Source organism: Chionomys nivalis, chromosome 11 (assembly GCF_950005125.1).
Source record: "Chionomys nivalis chromosome 11, mChiNiv1.1, whole genome shotgun sequence".
NCBI lineage: Eukaryota > Metazoa > Chordata > Mammalia > Rodentia > Cricetidae > Chionomys > Chionomys nivalis.
Window position 1 is genome coordinate 14,392,369 of NC_080096.1, and position 21,343 is coordinate 14,413,711.

General features: G+C 54.4%; 2 protein-coding genes across 5 annotated transcripts in view; both read right to left on the reverse strand.

Annotated features, from left to right (window-relative positions):
* Nucleotides 1–66: 66 nt before the first annotated feature.
* Nucleotides 67–6,974, reverse strand: Ddost (dolichyl-diphosphooligosaccharide--protein glycosyltransferase non-catalytic subunit). Its single transcript, XM_057783867.1, has 11 exons — nt 6,694–6,974; nt 6,460–6,570; nt 4,130–4,216; nt 3,319–3,422; nt 3,114–3,208; nt 2,468–2,561; nt 2,055–2,203; nt 1,448–1,595; nt 840–960; nt 621–727; nt 67–536 (listed from the first exon to the last, which is right to left on the reverse strand). Exons 1-11 carry the CDS (start codon nt 6,851–6,853, stop codon nt 387–389), a joined length of 1,326 nt encoding a protein of 441 aa, XP_057639850.1. The 5' UTR covers nt 6,854–6,974; the 3' UTR covers nt 67–386.
* A 2,238-nt stretch (nt 6,975–9,212) lies between these two features.
* Kif17 (kinesin family member 17) overlaps nt 9,213–21,343 on the reverse strand; it is a 32,307-nt gene continuing 20,176 nt past the window's right edge. For 2 of the 4 annotated variants that reach the window (XM_057784260.1, XM_057784258.1), the window contains exons 7-15: nt 19,987–20,140; nt 19,004–19,560; nt 18,130–18,207; nt 16,567–16,784; nt 15,702–15,933; nt 15,041–15,299; nt 13,507–13,580; nt 11,474–11,591; nt 9,213–9,917 (exon numbers count right to left, since the gene is read on the reverse strand). In XM_057784260.1, coding sequence (XP_057640243.1) covers nt 9,739–9,917; nt 11,474–11,591; nt 13,507–13,580; nt 15,041–15,299; nt 15,702–15,933; nt 16,567–16,784; nt 18,130–18,207; nt 19,004–19,560; nt 19,987–20,140 — 1,869 coding nt within the window. In that variant the 3' untranslated portion in view covers nt 9,213–9,738. Of the gene's footprint in view, nt 9,918–11,473; nt 11,595–13,506; nt 13,581–15,040; nt 15,300–15,701; nt 15,934–16,566; nt 16,785–18,129; nt 18,208–19,003; nt 19,561–19,986; nt 20,141–21,343 lie in introns of all 4 variants that reach the window. The other 2 variants (XM_057784259.1, XM_057784257.1) reach the window with 1 other exon arrangement.

Consider the following 21,343-nt stretch of genomic DNA (forward strand, 5'->3'; position numbering starts at 1 on the left):
TCTTAGTCCAGCACTGTGATCCCCACCCTTCCTCTGAAGAGAGTAATTCCGAGACAGCAGCCCTGCCATCATGACGTGGGGGCCAGGGGATGGGTGAGGGCAGCGGTTCTCTTTATTTTAGAAATGGGGTGGCTGCACATAGGAAAAATGCCACAGTGATTCAAAGTGGGAAAACTTGAGAAAAAAGATGTTCCCCGCCCCACCCCATAGTCATCCTCACTCACTGAGTAAAGAAAGATGTCCCCCCCGCACCCCATAGTCATCATCACTGAGGTAAGGCTGTGCCACTTTCCCATGGCCTTTTTTAAAACAACGACAAAAGCCCAGCCCATCGGTTCCAGTGGAATCCTCTTGCCGTCTCTGCTGTATGGAGTCCCAGGTTCAGCTCAATCAGACTTCTCCTTCTCCTTCATGTGTAAGAAGACGATGCTAAAGATGAAGAGCCCGGCCATCATGGAGAAGGCACTGGCATAGTAGGGATAGGCTGAGGGGATGAAGCGCTCATACTGTGTGTGCTGCAGTGGCCTCACTGACACCTGTAATAGGACAGAGGTAGCAGGTCTTGGTGGGAGGCCCAAGGAGGACACCTACTGGCCAGAAACGGACTGCCTCCCGCTTACCTGGGTGGAGGAGTACAGGTGTGTGTAGCCTAGCCGATTGTAATCCACTTTAAACTGGAACACACCATACACATCAGGCAGCTTGAACTGGACGCTGTACTTGCCACCTGGGGAAGCAGCAGCAGCAGCATTCAGACCAGAGTTTCCCTGAGGGATGTGTGTCCTGAGGCAGGCAGCTGGCTGCTCTGTGTAGCTTTCTCTGACAGGCATCACACTTACCTTTCCTCTTCAAGAAGGTCCTCACAAAGGGGTCAATGCGCACGAACTCCAGCTGAATGTCATCACCGTCAAAGGGGACCCACTTGCCATTGGAGAGCTGCTCAATCGTGATGCTGTACTCCTGAGACGAAATGCTAGGTCAGCTAGGAGGGCCGGCAGTTGGAGGGGCACCACTACTAACACGGCGGGACTTGAGTCTGCCCGCAGTCACAGAGCACAGATGACTGCTTCTCAGCAGAGCCAGCACTGGCAGCCCCTCTGCCTTCCCTGGGACTGAGGTCCTTAGCAGAGTCCCCTCCATCCCGAGTGGGCAGGTACTGACAATTGTCCAGACACTAACAGTGAACTCAAAATCCAACGGCAAGTTCCACCTGCCATGTCACTTTTCTGGTCAGCCTGACTTCCCTGTCAGTTCAGCGGAGCTGAGCTCCACTGCACCTCAACCTCAGGGGCTTCAGTTAGCACTGGTGGCCGGCTCCGTATCTCTGCTGCCTCTTAGGGACAGAGCGAAGTACATGTTCATCCTGGATACCCCTAAGGCTTCTGAGCTAACTGATCCACCCTGGTCAAAACCTTAGGACCCGCCCACCGACCCCAGGAGTTCTTACCACCAGGTCGGTGACAGTATAGGCATTGGGTGGGGCCGTCTCGCCCACCCGATGATGAGACACAGGCCCCACTCGGAGGACACCCTCCTCCTTGAACACCCAGCGGGAGAGAGCCACAGCTAGCTCATAGTTGCCTGTCTGAGAATACCTGGAGGAGGGAAAGGAGAGGCTGGGGCTGCAGCCCACTTCCTGCTGGGTGCCTAATGGAGACCGCCCCTGCTCAGCAGACCAGTGCTCAGTAAGCGAGGAGCAGAAAGCAGGCTGCACACAGCTACTAGCCCATGGCTAAAGGGAAAACTGAACAGCAGCTGCAGGCGGTTTGCTGTGGGTCACCTGCACAATCAATCCCACCTATTTTCATGCTGGAGACTAAACAGGAACTTATGCCTGTCAGGTGTGTGCTCCAGCCACAAGTACATGATCTTCTAGGCGTGTAGGTGAGAGGGCTCCACACAAGCCACTACCACCCTGGTGAGCACGGGTGCCAATACCAGCAGCATCACAGCAAAGCTGTGGATCACGCGAAGCTCTGAAGACACACAGTTCAAAGTGCGCTCCTCCTCCTCCCGCACACAGACAGACCTCATGTGCCAGGCTCTGGCATTACCTCTGGGCGCCGGGTGTGGCCTTCTGCACGGCCGAGTTGAAGAAGGCATCGCTGAAAAAATCCAGGGAGCCACTGAAGATGACCCGGGCATTGTTCCTGGCCTGGAGCCCCGCAATCAGGAGAGTGTTCTTCCCCACTGCGTGGGGGTACTGGGGACAGAAGTGGCAGTCACTTGAGCATCTCCAAAGTACGAGCAAAGCCAACACAGCAAGGGGACAGCAGGCTGGACACCTACATGACTATGTCCCCACGCCTACCTGAGGGAGGACCTAGGATCCCACTGTTCCCCCTTGTCCTCGGTCCTAGCATCCCATCAGCCTCAGCAAGGCCCACCTCTCCTGCTTTGCCTGGTTTTCAAATAAAAAAAAGGGCTTATCCCTGGCCCAGGAGCTGGAGGCTGCTGAGGCTCTCACCTGGGTGATGGGCTTATCTGGGAAGAAGGAGTAGGAGGTTGAAGAGCCTGTGAGGATGTCCAAAACCAATGGATTGTCGGGGTCTGCTACCATTCTGCAAGGAGGAAGAGAGAGAAGCCTAGCGCTGAGCAGAAAGCAGGTGCAGGACACGGGGTCCCATGCCATTGCCCCCAGGGAAAAGCTCTTCCATGTCTTCCCAGAAAGAGGTCAGCCCTTCTCTCCCCTTTCTCATCTGTTCACCATCAACTCATTCAAAGACAGGGTCTCACTAGCTAGGCTGGCCTGCAGCCCCAGTCCTCCTGCTTCAGCCTCCACACGGGCCAGGAAAGATCCTTTCTCAACAGTCAAGCACTCAGGGTTCCTCTTGCTTATAGTAAAACTCACTGCTATCACCTGGAAGAACAAACATTCTAACCCTAAATTTGGCTGGGCAGTGGTGGTACACGCCTTTAATTTCAGCACTCAGAAGGGCAGAGGCAAGCAGATCTGAGTTCAAGACCAGTCTGGTCTACAGAGCAAGTTCCAGGTTAGCCAGGACTACAGGGAGAAACACTGTCTCAAAAAATGAAACAAAATTGGCTTCATGTCCACTAACAGAAAGTGAGCCCTGGTCCTCCAGGTCCCCTTAGTGTCCCTGCTCACTCACCCAACTCCTCGGAAGAGAATGGGGTTCAGCGATGACTTCCCAACAATGGTTGGGGCCTTCAGCAAGTTCTCAGTATCAGCCACGATAAGCGTATGCTGCAAAGAGGACAGGGAAACAGGGTAGAAGATGGTCCAGGGCCAGGGGGTCCTCCCTGACTCCCACTTGGTCTCTAAGTAGAAGCTGCTGAAGGGATGAGCCTGGTTACCTGGCCGAGGTCTGAGACGTCGTAGCTGTGATGGTCAATGACAGCCGTCTTCTCCTCATCAAATTCAATCCCACACTCACTGCCCAGCTCCCGAAGAGGGTCACCTGGACAGACCCAAGAGATTGCCCAGCTGAACCCTGACCAGCAGGCCAGACAACACAGGTCACGGCTTCTTCAGACTTCACCCTCTACTGGTCAGCCACAGTGCCCAGCGCCTGCATCAGGCAGGGCATCAGTTCCAGGGCTGAGAAGATGCTAAGTGGACCTAAACAAGAGCCTTCCCTCTTCCCTGCACAAACATAACAACGAGGTTCTGCACAAACCCCCTTAACAAACTTAGCAAAGGCACAGTCAATGGTGGCGTTAACCAGGAGACCCACAGAGAGGAACAGGGCTAAGAGGCTCTCGCTGCTGAGAGAACGGGTCCTTGGCTGTTCGCTGCTGAAGCTGAGGGACCAACATGAGCTGAGGATGTGATTCTCTCCTTGCTTGCAGCAAAACTTTCAAAACCAGAATCTGAACAAAATCCATCTACTGCCTCCCCTGACTTCCTCCCCCTATCAGAGCAGAACCAACTAACAGAACACAACAAAGAAAATCACGGAGAAGGCCAACCAGGGTCCTCACTGTCTCTGGTCACAGGACCGTACAGGAGGGACCCAGGGCCAGATAAGCCCTGCAGCTCCCTCACTGCTTCCTTGATGGCTGGGGCTCACCTAGCCAATGCCACCTTGGTAGCTCCCATGTATAAAGTTCTCTGAGCTCCGTGGAGAACTGCTGGAAAGCCCTGGAACTTCCTAGGCAGACTTACCAATGTCAGAACTGGCAGCCACCAAAACACTGCCACCACCGTCAATGAAGGCGCTGATGGTCTCCACGTTGATGTTGCCTCCGAAATCTGAAAGAAGGCCCCAGACACAGTGACCAGACAGTCCTGTCCCCACTCCCTGGCTGCTGGACGGAGGTAGGGGACCCTCGAGAGCAGCCACAATTGATTTGAATGGGTTCCCATGGATCCAGAAATGAGAAGGAAAGTAAATCCACCACAGCTGCTGCACGTATACTCAAAGGAACGCTCAAAGCGATGCCTTGGTCATTCAGGTGTAATCACCAAACACATCCTAGTGACATTTGTGAACATATTCCAAGCCACATCTATTCAACCTGAAATACTGCACTTTCTACCCACACTTCAGAGCAATGCTGTCCAAATGCTCACATTCCTCGAACACCCATAGCCTTGGCCATCGACCGGCTCCATGCCTGGGGTCACCTTACAGTAGTCTATCAATGTCACTCCACCTGAGCTGTTTGAGAAGGCACTGCGGAACCCACGGGTGACACTGCCACTGACCGTAAGGCTCAGGGCTGACACCAACCAGCTTCCTTGTTCACATTCCCCACAGCAGAACCATCCAGAGCTTCCACATCAGCCAAAGGGCTTGTGGGTTCCCAGCAGTTGATGGATGAGAGTCTATCCTGTCAGTTCACTTAGTAACTAGCCATTGCTGCCACCAGCCTCCAAACTGGCACTGGGTGAGGCTTGAGCTCTGGAGTTATCACCAGAGTGAGTCTGGTGTTCAACATAAGACAATCCGCTTACCTGCAAAGTATTTCTACGGACTGGGAAGAAAGAACAGGACAATGAGGGAAGGGAGTGACTGTGCCAAGGTTGGCGAGAGCCTCCAACCAGCGACACATGAGAAGTTGGAAGGGTGGGTCGGACAGCAACAGCATTCAGGAAGAGCAAAAAGCACACAGGCAGAGTAAACAACAGGTGTGAGGTCCGCCGGGTAGGGTGAGCCTCGGGGCTGGACCAGAGACCAGCAGTGAGGCAGGGTGGCCAGCTATTGGAAGGCTTGGGCTGGTGGGGCCCACTGGAGAATTGTGAGCAGGAGAATAACGTGACTTCCTTGGTTCCAAGGTAGAGCTGGGTACAGGTGGCCTCTGTGTGAGAAGGTGCTGTGAGGCCACGCTGTGAAAATATTCCGAGACCATTAGTAGGTGATGGGAGCTCTTCCAATGGGACCTGAAGGAAAATAGCAGGAGCTGGGGCAGGGGGTGGGGTGGACGGGGACGGGACACGGGACATTCTGGACAGCTGGAAGAACCCACTCTTGAGTGCATTACAGAATACAAAGTAGCTGCCAGGGAAAGAAAAGCCACCCATGTGTCGCCAAGTGAAAGAAGGATGGCAAGGACCTCTTACCGCAGACAGGGACGACCTGAGTCTTTTGACACAAAAATGAAATGGAAAGACTATCTACCATGCTCACCAAAACAGCAAGGCAAAAGAAATGGCCAGGGCTGGAAAGATGGCTCAGTGGTTAAGAGAACTGGCTGCTCTTTCGGAGAACAGGGTTAAATTCCCAGCAGCTCACAAGTGCCTTCAAGTTCAGTGCCAAGGAAGCCACCACCTTCTTCTGGCCTCGGGAGGCATCAGGCACACACATGGTGAGAAACATAAGCTGACCAAACACCCATACAAGCAAATAAGAAATAGCCGAAGGAGCTGGAGATACCTAGCCAGATGAAGACAGATGGGGGCAGGCTACAGCTATGTGAAAGCCACGCAGCTCCACAGGATAAAAATGAGACCCCACCCCACCCCCATCATCTGCTCTTGGTCTGGGAAGACAAGACTCTCAAGCCCGGGAGACTTGTAATCTTATGATCAACCACCTACAGCAATCCGTGTTAATAACGGGGCAATTCTTTGTACACAAGCAAGTCAAATCAGGGGCTTCTTTTTTTTATTTTTTAGGTTTTTCGAGACAGGGTTTTTCTGTGGTTTTGGAGCCTGTCCTGGAACTAGCTCTTGTAGACCAGGCTGGTCTCGAACTCACAGAGATCCGCCTGCCTCTGCCTCCCAAGTGCTGGGATTAAAGGCGTGCGCCACCACCGCCCGGCAAATCAGGGGCTTCTTTACCAGAGCCTTTGTTCGACAAAACCCCCATCTCCATAAAGTGTCTATCTTTTTTAAAGATAACGGCCCAAAGGCCCAGGCTGGAATTAACATTTTCCTCCCCTGTGTTTCGAAACTCATCCCGAGTCCCAGAACATGCCCAGGAACCACAAGAAGACGACGGAATCCTGCACCTCGAATCCCAGCCAGTCCTGGGGGCGCCGCGCCGCCCTTACCTTCCACGGAGGGGGAGAAGATGATGAGGTTGTCATAGAGGAACTCTCCGTACTTAATGAGGGACAAGCTGGGGTCATCGGCAGTCTTGAAGGTGAGCTCAAAGGCCCGGTCTGGAGAAGAAAAGAGGGAGTTGGAGCAGATGGTTATCAGGAGGAACCCTGGCTGCCGCCGGCGGAGGTTGCAGCCACCCCGGGTCTTCCCAACCCCGGCCATGCCCTCGCCGCGGCGCTCACCCTTCAGGCTGCGAAAGAACATCGAGTGCGTGTCCCGCACATTGAGGTTGTCCAGCAGCACGAGTGTTCGGGGGCCGCTGGCACAGACGCAGGCGAGCGCAGCTAGCAGCATCCCACAGAGGGGCCAGGCACGAGTGGCGAGGCGGGGATCCATCTTCATCTTCCAGCCGGAGAGGCGAGCACCTGGACACCGGAAGTGTCCTTCGCGGTCGCCCAATGGCCGCTCAAGGCGCTGGAGTATCACCTGGAAGTGGTCCGGGTACTCTGTGGCCCCCGCGGCCCATGCCGCGGCGGGGACGGACTGAGAAACGGGGAACGCCGCCGGAAGTGCCTCAGTGGAGGCTCATTTTCTGCACTTTATTGGAGGAATGAGCTCGAGGCTCCGCCTACCCATGGTAAAGGACCAATCCAAGAGAGACAGCTCCGTAGCTGCGGCCAATCAACAAAGCCGGGCGCCCTTAGGCTTCTCCCGTGTCGGCTCCCGCCGTGGGTCTCAAACCCACCTATCTCTGAGGGACTCTAGGATTTAAGTTTCTTTCCTAGGCATGTCCTAGTCCCCTTGGACACGATTGTCGCCAGTTGGACGAGATCGGGACGGGGGGTGTCACCTCCTCGTCGGTCACTGGTCTAGAGGGCTAGGAAGCAGGCCCTTCCCGATAGGGAGCAATGGGGTGGGGACGTAGGCTCCTGGCCTCGTCCCAAACAGCAGGGATGGCACAGGTCCAAAGGCCAAAAGGCTCGTCACACCCGGGATTGGTGTCTCATGCCTTTAATTCCAGCTCTCAAGTGGGAAGCAAAAGCAGGCGAATCTTTGTGACTTTGAGGCCAGCCTGGCCTATGTAGGGAGTTCAGGCCTGTCAGGGAAAGGGAGAACCGACTCCTACAAATTGTCTTCTGACTTACACACAGACACCAAGACAAGACTCGGGACAAAAATAAAATTTAAAGGGCGAGGACTGTAATTCAGAGGGTAAAATGCTTACCTAGCATGCATGAAGGCCTGGGTTTGACCACCAATATCATATAAAACCAGGCCTGGTGGCCCACGCCTGTAATCTCAGCACTAAGCGACAGGGTAATTAGTTCAAAGGCATCCTCAGCTACCTAGCAAGTTTAAGGCCAGCCTGGGCTCTATGAGACCCTGTGTCAATATAAATCGATCTTGATATAAAAATTTAAAAACAGGAAAAAGATTTTTGCTCCTCACTTCTCTGCAGCCAAGCCCACCACCCGCTGACACTGACTCTAGGGGCATGCCACTCACTGCTCAAGACACTCGGGTCTCCGCCTCAGCTCACCTCCATACTGCCATTACCCCCTGCTCCCTGCTCTGAGTTCCATCAGCCTTTAGCACATACGCCCTGAGTTGCCCATCTCCTGCTTGCTGTTCTGCTTCCTCTACAAGAGGTGCCTGCCCTCCTCAGGATCCCCTGAGAGATCTAGGATCTTCATCCCTGCGGTGGGTGGAGGGCGGAGCTCTGCTCCCATAGAAACCTGAGCAACCTCCCCTGATTGGTTCTACTGCATTGGTCTTTGGTAGCCCCACCTTCAACCCTGGCTTCTGCAGGGAACTCCTTGGCCCAGGGGTAAAGCCTTGGGCCAACCACAGTAACTGAAATAAAATGAGGATGGCGGCAGAATGGGGGGAACCGGGGCTAGCTCAGTGCTGAGCTACTACCCTCTCTAACCCTTCACAAAACACCATGAAGTGGGTGCTTCTCCAGTTGACAGAGGTGACTCGGGACCCATCACGTCCCTGTTTGTGGGCCCACCCATAGCCCCTGGATGGAAACAAATGACAACTGGACTTATTTCTGGCTATGTCGGGACCCCCAGTTCCAGTGCAGGCCCCTGAAGACTGCCTGGGCGGGAGAGCAGGTCACAGCACGTGCGCACAAGCTTGAGTTCCATCCCTAGTACCCACAGTGGAAGGAGGGGAGGCAGCCATTCCTGGGAGCCATCCTCTCACCTCCACACCCAAGCAGCATGACATATGCTCCCCCAACCAGGCACTCACACTATTGGGGGGACGCTTGGTGGCTGGGGACATAAGGAGGGTTGCACAGTGGGTAGGGACACTTGCCACCAAGCCTGATGACCTAGATTCCCTGAGACCCGCATGGTGGATGGAAGGAACTGACTTCCACAGGTTGTCCTCTGACCCCCACATGCACACCATGCCCCGCCACTAAATAATAATAGACAAATAAATATTTAAAAAAAAGAGAGAGAAAAAGGCCCAGGCTGGGGAGATAGCTCAGTTGGTAAGTGCTTGAGGAATGATACCTGAGGTTGCTCTCGATCTTCACAGGCACGTGTGAGGGCACAAGTGTGTGTTGTGTACACTACAACCCAGGCCACTTCTGCCTCAGCAAGACATAGTTCTGTTTCTACAGTCGCTTCTGCTGCTGGCGACAGAAGCCCTGGAGCTGCTGGCTTGCAGCCTGAGGCAGTGGATAGGACAGTCTCTCTCCAGGACAGCAAGGGATGGGGGCAGGAAGCACCAGAGGGTTGGGGATGGGATCTTAATCCAAAAGGCAGTTTATTGGGCTGCTTATTGTAAAGCACCTTCTTTGGGTTGTGCTCCAGCCAATAGGAGGCCAGGCATAGCAGTTGGCTCCGGTGACAATCAGAGAGGCCTGAAGCTTAGTCAACCAGATGTTGAGCTTCATCCTCGTCCACATGGCAGCTTCTGTGCCCCATGCTGAGGATGCTTGTGAAGGCCCAGTGGCACCTGAGCCCATGGAGGTAGACCCACACTGGCCAGTGTAGGCTCTGTGGCAGGAAGTCAGTGGGGCATGGCTGCTCTGCACGGCTGGAGCAGGCCTCTTTCAGGGAAGGGTAGCCCAGCCTCCACAGAGCTCAGGCCCTGGGCCAAAGCGAGTTCTCGAGGGAACAGGGAAGGGAATGGGTCTTCCCAAGGCTAAGATCCCCTTGGGCTTGGGGATCCTGTGGAGTAGGGGAGAGGAGGCCTATTTAAGGCTTCTTGGGGAGGACTTGGTAAGTTTCTAGAAGCCAGAGGACAGGTAGCAGCAGGCAGCTGGATCACAGAGGCTCACCGCCAAAGCTGCTTTTGCTTTTCTTACGCTTGGCTTTGGAGAAGGGGATGTCGAGGGACTCCAGGCGGAAGGGCCGGGGCTGGGGCATCTCGGGGGTCTGGGCGGGCGGCATGGCAGAGTTGTTGCTGAGAGGCAAATTGAGCCCCGGTGGTGAGTTGTGATGTGCTGTGGACAAGAGGCAGAGGCGCCAGTGAGCCAGGACAGCAATCATGAAGAAGGCAGAGATCTGGCAATCCTCACCCTGGGTCTGAGGCCCTGCCTCTGCAGCTGGGACCCCTCTGAGGCGCTCTGCTGAGACGTCAGACCTAATATCCCTTCTGCGTCGAAAGGGTCCAGGTTAGGGGACTGGAGTTTAAAATCCTCTAACTGAGGTTCCAGCCTGCTACCTAAGGCAGATGAGCCTGGACACAAGGTCCAGCCCAGCACTTGCTACCAGTGCTGGCTCTTAGGTCTCAGTTTCCTTATCTGTCACTTGGATAGGTCAGGCCCTCAATAAATTCTCATTTCTTCCCTCTCCCATCCCAACCCACTCCACTCTGCATCTGCTTTAAGTTTAGAAATTGTAAAAAATGTAATGTCATGGCTGGAGAGATGAATCAGCAGTTAAGAGCACTGGCTGCTCTTCCAGAGGACTCAGGTTCAATTCCTTGATAATAATAGCTCACAGCTGTCTGTAACTCCTGTTCCAGGGGATCTGATACCCCCATACAGACACACTTGCAGGCAAAACACCAATGTATATGAAATAAATGCAACTTAATACTTAAAAACTTTAATATCAGTTTTCAAGAATTATTATTTATTTAATATGCGGGCATTTTGCCTACGTGAATGTGTACTATGTGTGTGCAGTGCCCACAGAGGCCAGAAGAGGGCACTGGATCCCCTAGAACTGGAGTTACAGAAGGTTGTAAGTTGCCATAGTGCTGGGAACTAAATATCCTGTCCTTCCTCTGCAAGAGCAGCCAGTGCACTCTCCACTGAGCCATCCCTCCAGCCCTATGGTTTGCTTTTAATGGATATATTACTGGAAGCCCTGTGGGTTCTGTTTTTTTCCCCAAAATTCTATTACATTTATTGATTGATTGATTCCACAGTGCCTGTATGGAAGTCAGAGAACAAGCTGCAGAAGCCAGTCCTCTTCCTTTCACCACATGGGGCTTGGGGATCAAACTCAGGCTCTCGAGCTTGGTGGCAAGCACCTTTATCCTGCGAACCATCTCATCAGCCCATTTTTAGTTTTAAGAGAATGAAGTGATTTTTCAGTTCTTAGAACTGTTTTGCCCCGGGCACCTTACCATAACTGGCCTCAAACTCCCTTTGTATCCAAAAGGGATCTTGAACTGCTGACCCCTCGCCCCCACTTCCCAAGTGTTGGGATGCCAGGCAAGCATCACAAGCCTGGTTTATGCAGTGCTGGGGATTGAACCCAGAGCTTTGTGCCTACCAGGCAAGCACTCTCCCGACTGAGTCATGCTCCCAGCACTCCTCCTCCTTGCTTCTCTCAGGTAGTCATTGTAGCAATGAACATTGACTAACATATTACCTACTCTACGGCCCTATTCCCTCAGCTCATCTGCTCTGATCCTGAGAAGTGAGCGTCGTGCTCCTCCTCATTTTACAGCGGAGGAAACTGAGGCTGCCTAACTCCAAATTCATCCCCGTGGCGTACTTCCCAGTGGGTGTGGAGGAGGGGAGGCCCCAGTGGGCAGGACACTCACTCAGACTCTTCATGGGGTCCGTGCTGAGAATCTGGCTGGCCCGCTTGGACCGGAAGTAGTTGCTAGCAATATTTTCACTGTCGCTTCGACTGAGCATCAGCTTATACCGGTCTTCCTCCTGCTGAGATTTCAGAACCTCATAAGTGACAGCCCTCTCATCTATGCAGCCACTGTGCGCCCTACACTGGGCTCAGGAGCTTTTGGGCGTGTGTGGTACTATGCCATGCTGGGCATCTCCTGGGCTGTATCACTCACAGGACCAGGGTAGGGACCCTGGCAGCTAGGACCAGGGAGGTCACAGCCTCCCCTCACCTCCCTTGTCATGGGGAAGGGGACCCATGTTCCTTCCTCCAGCATTACCAGGGGCAAGGGTGAGAGATACTGTGTGGCCCAAAGCCCTCCACATATACACAATCCACAAAGCCTCAGCTGTCAGCTCCCTCTGTGGCCAATGCATCCTCACTGTCCCCTTCTGGGAAGGCTCTTTCTCACAACTGCTGTGGCAGGCTTATTTTCCTCAATCTCTTTTGCACTGGGTAACTCTTTCCTCCCAATCTGGTGGGGAGAGAATTCACAGGGCCAGATGTAGGACCCAGATTTGCACCAATCACAGAGTCACATCATCCTGAACAGAGAGCAGGCATGTGACCAGGGAGAGCCAACCTCAGCCTTTCCAAAAGCTTGGATGTAATGGTGGCATCAGGCAGCGGTTCTCAGCCTTAATCCAGTTCGCGCTGTGGTGACCGCCAACCATAAAATTATTTTCATTGCTACTTCATAACTATAATTTTGTTTCTGTTATGAATCATAATGCAATGCAGGGTCTCTGATATGTGACCTCCAACAGGGGTCACAGCCCACAGGTTGAGAACCACTGGCTGAAGGGACATTATCTTTCTTCCTTTTGGATCTTAACTGCCGGCAGTCACCGCCACCTGCCCTTCCGTGGGGGAGAAAGCCTGAAGCTAGCTAGCTCAGAGGCAGGGACAAAGGGCAAAGTCAGACACAGAACCCTGACTGGGCCCCAAGATCGGTTCAGCCATGCTTGAAACTGATCCACCTACATGGGTCAGTGAGGTCTCTATTTTGTGTGTGGCACTGTCGCTGGGAACTAAAAGTGTTCTGGCATAACTTCTCTGTAGTCCCAGGCTGGACATGTTTTAAAGCGTTTTCTCTCTTAGGAAGTTAAGTCACCGAGGTAAACCGAGCTTTAGGTTAGCAGGAGGCACTGAAGGTGGTTACCACTGACTCTCCCTTTGGTTAGTGCTTTTAAATGAGAGGCTACTTGAGGGTCCAGGTCTATCTCAATGGTAGAAAAGGGTCTAGGCTCAGCATCTGACGAGCCTGAGGCTTCGCGGACTCGCAGCACTTAGTGGGCCCCCCCTCCCCAGCCCCACCCTCTAGTCCTCCCTTCCCCCTCCCCAGCCCCACTCTCTAGTCCTCCCTTCCCCCTCCCCAGCCCCACTCTCTAGTCCTCCCTTCCCCCTCCCCAACCCCACTCTCTAGTCCTCCCTTCCCCCTCCCCAGCCCCACTCTCTAGTCCTCCCTTCCCCCTCCCCAGCCCCACCTCTCTAGTCCTCCCTTCCCCCCCAGCCCCACTCTCTAGTCCTCCCTTCCCCCTCCCCAACCCCACTCTCTAGTCCTCCCTTCCCCCTCCCCAACCCCACTCTCTAGTCCTCCCTTCCCCCTCCCCAGCCCCACCTCTCTAGTCCTCCCTTCCCCCCCAGCCCCACTCTCTAGTCCTCCCTTCCCCCTCCCCAGCCCCACTCTCTAGTCCTCCCTTCCCCCTCCCCAGCCCCACTCTCTAGTCCTCCCTTCCCCCCCAGCCCCACTCTCTAGTCCTCCCTTCCCCCTCCCCAGCCCCACTCTCTAGTCCTCCCTTCCCCCTCCCCAGCCCCACTCTCTAGTCCTCCCTTCCCCCTCCCGGCCCCACTCTCTAGTCCTCCCTTCCCCCTCCCCAGCCCCACTCTCTAGTCCTCCCTTCCCCCTCCCCAGCCCCACTCTCTAGTCCTCCCTTCCACCTGGGGCCTCACCGAGTGTGGCTCGCCGTTGTCCACTGCAGAGGTTTTGCGGGCTGGGGCTGGCTTGTTCTGTGGCCGGGTTGGAACTGCCATGAGAAAACAGAAACTGAGGAGCTGGGCAGAGGGTGCAGGGGGAGGAGCCCTGCCTGGGGCGGGGTGGGGTGGGGTAGGGTGGGCGTCAGGCTGGCTGAAGGCTGGAAACAGGGAGCGCTTCCCAGTTCCCCGGGGATGAGGAGGAAACAGACGGCAAAGGACCCAGATACAGAATGCCCACACTGCCGGTCCAGGCTGGACATCAGGAGAGGAGAACTGGGAGAGGCTGCAGCTACCCAGAGCTCATGGGAAATGGAGCTTACTGGAGTTTTAATTGACTGACTGGCATCTGTGGCTACCTGTCACTTCAGAGATGGAGGTGTAAGTAAACAATGACCAGGAAAAGAACTTCAGGGTGCCACTTAGGAAAGTAGAGATACACACACACACACACACACAGAGGCACGCACGCACGCGTACACACGCACGCACAGAGACACACATACCCACCCGGTGGAAACAGATCCACAGAAAATCTGACTTTACTCTGAGGCTCATCAGAGCTGGATAGGTCCTTAAGGTCATCTTATCCAATCCCTCCTTTGTTAAGCTTAGGGAGGGACAGTGATCTCCATAAAATCACACAGGAAGTCAAGGGCCCAAGCACAGGCAGAACCATGAGCAGCTGATGTCTATCCATGGCCCTAGCATAACACACTGCTCTGGTAGGAAACTTGATCCTATAAGACTTGGTTTAATTTTTCTTTGCTTTGGTTTTGTGGGCTTCGCTTATTAGTTTCTTATTTCATGTGTACAAGGGTTTGGCCTGTATGTCTGTATGTGCCTGTATGCACATGTTTGCAGTATGTGCGTGCCTAGCACCCACAAAGGCCAGAAGAGGAGTTACTGCCAGCGGGAACCGCCAGATGTGTGTGCTGGAAGCCAAACTGGTTCTCTGTGAGAGCAGCATGTCCTCCTAACTACACAACTGGGCCAGCCCTCCAGCCCGTTGTGCTTTGTTCTTGAGGCAGAGTCTCACATATCCCAAGCAGGCCTTGACCTTGCTGTGTAGTCAAGGACATCCTGAACTGACCCTCCTGCCTCCACCTCCCAAATGCTGGGATGCTGGGCGTGCACGACTAGGCCCTGTTTTGAGATCCAGTTTTAATCACAAACCTTTGGGGGACTCAGGACGGAACGACAATAGTGGCAGAACCAAGCTCCACTCTGTGCCAGGCAGAACTCAGAGGCATTTACATGTCTGAGCATACCACAGACCTTTAAGGAAGGCACTGCCATTTATTCCCACGTCACAGACGATGGTCCCACAGAGGTCACACAGCCCCCACCTGTCTGCCTCCAGAGCACACCTTCTCGGGGCCCCAATGATTGGATCCTCAGGAATACCATGCCTGTTGCACCCACAGCTTTCAGGAAGAGGCCAGGCTTTGTCCCCCTGCAAGGTGGCCAGCTGTCAGAGACAGGGAAGGGTGGGGGCAGCCGAGTGCCTGACCTACTGGGAGGCTGGTTTTTAGGATGATGGGATCCGGGATCTTCCAGAAGCCGTTATCCTCATCCCAGCTCGACTCTCGCCTTATCTTCTCCAGGTTGCTATAGTTACAGTCCCTGCGAATGAGTGGCTGCACCTGCTCCAGGAGCTGCTGGAAGAGCATCGAGTCCCGCTCCTGCCTGCGGATGGTCGCCAGGTAGTCAATCTTCTCTAGCTGGAACTCGGACTGCAGATCCTTAATTTCTACCTCCGCTGCCCGCAGCTGAGCCAAGGACGGGTGACAAGGTGGTGAGCAGGGGGAGACTGCTTAGCACCTGTCTGCCCACTCGGTCCCCAAGTGGCCCCCAGCAGCCACTCACCAACTGCTCGCTGGCCCTATTGACAGTGTCCAGTCCCCAGCCTTGACCCACCATTCACCCACTCCCTTCCAGCAAGTAGTGAGCGCCTCCTGTGGCCACAATTCCACAAAACATTGGTCTCCAACCACACCTGTGGCCCCAGCCTCAGCTGCCAAGCCCTATTCAGACATTCCTTCTGGAGCATAAGAGACATACAGCAGGCACTTAATAAGTGCTCGTGTGGAGAATAGGGGTTGCCAGCTATTTGCAAGGAGAGTTGATGCCCAGCCGGGGAGTGGGGCCAGGGGCCTGAGCCAGGGCCTCACCTTCTTCTGCATCTTCTCCAGCAGCTTACTCTTGGCCCGCACTTCCTCCTGGATGGAGTCATAAATGTTGAGCAGCACCCAGTCCCCACTGTCCTCATCCGAATTCTGCAGCGCGGCCACCAGCTGCTTCTTGCGCTCGTCCGCGTACCGCTTGCGCCGCTTGTGCTTCTCCTTCAGGTCCTTGTTCTTAGCCTGCTCACCCCCCACCACCTGCTGCTCCAGCAACTGCAGGCTGCAGCCAGGAGGGGAAAGCAAGCATGACAGATCCTGTGGGTCTGCCAAGGTCTGTCACCCGCTCCCCCACCACAACCCACTTCACCGAGTGGTAAACTGAGTAGCAAAGGAGATAATAAGACTGCTGGGTTAACTGAGTGTCCTGAGGGCTCAAAGCTGAGCCACTGCCCAAATACTGATGGTGCCGGCCGCGGAGCAGGGGAGCAGGCTTGCTCCATCAGCATAGGCGTGGGACTTTGTGGCTTTTATCTGTTATAGAACAAGCACATCCCAGCAGGTGACTGAGCAGAAACTGGCGCCAATGTGGCTCTGGGTGAGAGCTGTGGCATCTCCCAGGCCTGCCGTGGCACCTCCCCGGCCTGCTGTGGCATCTCCCTGGCCTGCCGTGGCACCTCCCCGGCCTGCTGTGGCACCTCCCTGGCCTGCCGTGGCACTTCCCTGGCCTGCTGTGACATCTCCCCAGCCCCACTGCCCCTCTTATGATAGAGGAGAAGCCTGGTGTGGTCTCAATAGAGGTTGAGAAGCAGAACTCACCTCAGCCCAGCCTGCGCCCTAATTCCTCAACCCCCAACCTTGGGGAGGGTTCTTCCAGTCATACCCTTGGCTCCTGACCCCTGAACCTGCTGCTCACCGGGCCAGCACCCGCTGTTGATCCACAGGCTGCAGCTCCTCGGTCAACACAGCCACTTCCACACCCACGCTCTCCCTTCTCACGCTCGCCATGGCCAGCAAGGGCTGAGGCTGGGCCACCTTGGCCACCTGGGCCATGTGGGCTTCAGACTCCATCCACATGCCAGTCTCTGCCTCAGCCACCACCTCCTCAGCCACCTTCAGGCCTAGATCGGGTTCCTGGGCACAGAGGGAAACAAGATGGGAGGGCACATGAAGGAACCTGCGCGGTTCAGCCCTTGCCACAGACACACAAGCTGAGCATCCCTAATTCCAAAGTCTAAAACCCAATGGGCATAGAAATCCGAAAAGCTCTGAGCTCCAGGGTGCTCCAGAAGTTTCACGTGTCAGTGGCTGGGGAGATTGCTCAATGGTTAAAACTCTTGCAAGCATGAAGGCTATAGTCCAGACCCCTAGAACCCATGTAAGTTCTGTGTAATTCCAGCCTCAGAAGGCAAGAGTCAGGGAACCCCAGAGCAAGCTGGCTACCGAGACCAGTCATGTGGGTGAGATCTAAGCCTGGTGGGGAGAACCTGTCTCTGTGAACAAGGTGTCAGAGCAATCGAGGATGATTTCCAACACCAGCATGGAGCCTCCACATGCATGTGCACACATGTGCACCCACAGACTTCGGCCCATACACATGCAAAACATGCACACATGCACACGGAAATGGAAAAAAAATGGTTCAGATGTTAGAACATGGATTTAAGATAATAGAGAAGAACCAACCTTTAGCAAGCTACGAAAAGTTTGCACTCAAACAAATTCTTATTACAATTATCTTCACCAACACCCCAAAGGGGCTCCCAGGCTCCTCTCTTGAGCTCTCTAATCCAGTCACCAAGGCAGGTAGGATAATTTCCTCCAAAATATAAACTGACCATAGAGTCCCTCTTGTACTAGAAGCTTCCATTGCTGCCCATGGAACTGATCCAGAGGAAACTCCGGTCTCCTCTCTGGCTGTTGCCTCTCCCCCATGTCTCTTCCTGGCACCCCATCTGTCCACCTCGGTACCCCCCCGACCCCGAGGACGACCTGGGCATGAAATGCTCTCCCTGGCTTCGCCTCCCACCGTTTTGTCACCGACTGTCACACCCTGTCCTATGACCATGCCTAGAGGCTTGCAAGCTTATGGCTGCTCTCCCTAAGTGTGAAGAAATTTAGAAGCCTCCTCTCCCAGGTCTGCTGCAGGGTCCCAAGCAGAAGACAAAGGGTATCCAAAGTGGGTACCCCAGCCTACAGGAGGTCCCAGACAGCGCCTTAGGACCCCCAGGCCTGCCTGCGGCCCTAGCCCTCTATGCAGACCCTACCTTTGCTCCCATAAGACAAGAGCCCCAATGCCATTGTCTTCAGAAGGTCTCCTATTCACATCACCCATGCACCTAGCGGCGGTCCTTTGTTTAAACATTGCTCAGCCATGGGGCAGCTGCCTGGGGACGGCGGAGGTAAGGAAGGGAGGGCACAAGTCAGATAGAGCTGGGCCAGGCACTGGGAGGCACTGGGAGGCTACACAGGTACTCACAGTCCCGAGGAGGAGGCTGTCAACCGCCTCAGGTTCTGACTTCACGTCACTGGAATCCAGCAGGTCCGTCAAGGATGGCTGATTGGGGGAGAGGGGGCGAAAACAGATAAGGAAAAGGAGGAATGATCTGGGCCAGAAATCCTCTCTACTTCCTCAATGCCCTGACACCCACTTCTTGCCTCCTTGGGGGCTGCAGACCCATTCACGACCTCCTCTGCCTGCCTGCTGCTGCTGTAGGGGTGAAGAAGTGAGGGGGACACTGGGCATGGGTGAGCGCTATGGTGTCCCAGGCTATGCCGTGTTATCTCATGCAAAACACAAGCTGGCATCTCTGCTATTCAGAGGAGGAAGCCGTGGCCGAGAGAGGCAAATGGCCAACGTTACACCGTGAGGTGAGAGCTGGGATTTCAAAGGCCTGTGCTGTTAAATGTCTGTGCATATGTGTGCTTACATGAAGAAAACAGAGAAAAACAGGGAGAAAAGAGAAACGTTTTCTTAAAACAGGAAGGGACCAGAGATTGGGAAGGAAGGGAAGGGAGGCACCCCCTAGTTTTGGGGTCTTGAAGGGCAGCCCCAGGCTCCCTGGCTGTCTTAGGTTGGGAGCTCAGGATCACTACGGCAACTAAGCAACCTAGCCTTCTTTCCACACACACTGTGTCCTGTCCAAGGAACAGGTGCCTGCCTAACGTGACCTGGGGGCTCCATCCCGGCTTTCTTAGTGTGTGTGACAGAGTACGCATCCTTCCCAGCCACAGGACAGCAGGCTCCCCAACCAGGCCACTGAGTCATGGACGACACGTGGTCAACAGTCCTTTGTGTACAGTGAGCCCCGTGCTCCCAGCCCATCCTGCCTGCTCCATAGGACATTAGCTACCTGCTCAGGGGTCTGGAGGGCATCTGTCTGGGTCAGGTCCGTCATGGCCACAGTAGAGGAGAGCCTGGTTAGCTTGGCTTCCATTTGGGCAAAGGAGTCTTGCAGGCCCGCTAACATCTGCAGGGGCTCCAGCGCTGGCACCTCCTCATAGACATAGTTTTCTGCCCCCAGTGAAGACGCAGCAGCTTCTGGACCCAGATACTCATCAGAGAAGTACCTGCTCTCAGCCAGCACTCCAGGCATGGAGAACTCCACGTTGGAAAGCTCCTCGGGTCCAGGGAAGGCTTCCGACATGGAGGAGTCTTCGAGCGTGGATGACTCATTGGATCCAAAAGAAATCTCTGACCTGGAGGCCTCCACATGGGACAGTTCCTCAAACGCGAGGGGAGCCTGGCTCTTGGTGACCTCATCACTGGGCAGTGTGTCGGGCATGGAGAGGATGGTGGGCTTCACGGCCATCTCGTACCGCAAGGCTGGTGAGTACTCGGACCCATTGGCTAACTCAGCCCTGGACATGACCTCTGTCTTATAGAGGACTTCGGCCTTGAGAATGGCCTCTGCAGTAAACAGGAACACCTCAGTCTCCCAAAGACCAGCTTGAGTCAGAACCTTGAAGAGCCCCAGGGTCCAGGTACAGTTCCCACGCCATCCATCCCTGCCCTTCTGCCTTCACCCCCTCTTCCAGGAAGCCATCCCTGAGCAGCACCCATAAGCCCGGATGTGGCCCAGCTTGTGGACAGAGCACCCCAAGATAGTGTGGTGTGACAATATCAACTTTGGACCCGGAGTGCCTGGACGCCAGTCCTGACTCTATTTCCCCAGCTGGGTGGCCAAAGGCAATATAGCTCTCCTCTCTGGGCCTGTTTTCTCACCTATAGGCGGGGTAACTATTGTACCTGCCCGGCTGGATGAAAAGGGGTGGAGCCTACCACGCAGAGGACGCTTCACACACGTGTCACTAAGAGGAAAGACGGGGCACACACCTGTTTCCTTCTCCTTGCGCAGGTTCTCCTCCAGCGTGGACAGCTTCACGTCATATGAGTTACGCATGGCAGTGATGTCCTCCTGCAGCCTGGCCCGAGACTCTTGCTCTGCCTCGTAGTCAGCCTTCAGGCGAGCCAGGCGCTCCTCATATTCCTGGGGTGGTGGGAGACACAGGTGGTTAGTGACCACCACTCAGAACCGGCCCTCAGAATGGACCTCGTTCTAGATACTCAGACAACGCAGGAGAGGACGAGGCGAGAGTCTCTTTGTCACATGGGGGTGACAGCTCACAGGCAACAGCCCCTCTGCAATGTTCTCCGCTCAGTTTGGATGGACTGTGCTTTCCACGTGTTTTCAGGCTAAATTTCCACGCTACACTATGTCATGAACGCCTTTCCTCATCTAGCCACATTTACACAGTGGTACTCGAGCCATCGACAACAAAATCCGTTTCTGTTTTCTGGCCTCGCTCTCCCATCTCTGCTGGAACCGCTGGCTCCTGTCACAACATCATCCCCCTTGGCCCCCACATCCACTCTTGGTCCCACCTCAGCTGTTCCCCACACTGCTGCGGCCTACCCCCCTGTAACACCATATTCTCCGCTTAGGGTGGGTGGCTTCCAGTTTCACCAACAGTCTAAGCTCCTTGACTAAACCTGAGTCCCCATCTTTCTTCCTTTCTTATTATTGTGGTTGGAGTTTTTGGTTGGTTGGTTGGTTGGTTGATTGGTTTTTTTCAAGACAGGGTTTCTCTATATAGCTTTGGAGCCTGTCCTGGAACTCGTTCTAAGACTAGACTGGCTTCAAACTCACAGAGATCCGCCTGCCTCTGCCTCTGAAGTGCTGGGATTAAAGGCGCCAGCACCCGGCTCTTGTTATTGTTTCACATTATTATTACTTTATTTTAAGAGCATGGGTGTTTTGCCAGTGGGTAGATCTGTGTACTATGTACATGGGCCAGAAAAGGGTGTTGGATTTTCTGGAACTGGAGTTATAGATGGTGTGAGCCACTTTGGGGGTGCTGGGAATCCAACCCAGACCCTCTGGAACAATAACCAGTGCCCTTAACCACTGAGCAATCTCTCCAACCCCTTCTTTTAAAATTAAAAAAAAAAAAAAAAACAAGTTTTGGCTGCTGTGGTTATTGCTTTTTCTGTGCTGAGCATGGAACCCAGGTCTTCATTCATGGTGGGTGCAATGGGTTGTCAACTTGATCATTGCTATGACTTTAACTGTCAGCCTGACACAGCCTAGAGTCACCTGGGAGGAAAGTCCCAGTGAGGGTCTGTGTACGCTGGGTTGACCTGTGGGGGATGGTCTTGGTTATGTTCATTGACGCAGGGAGACCCAGCCCAC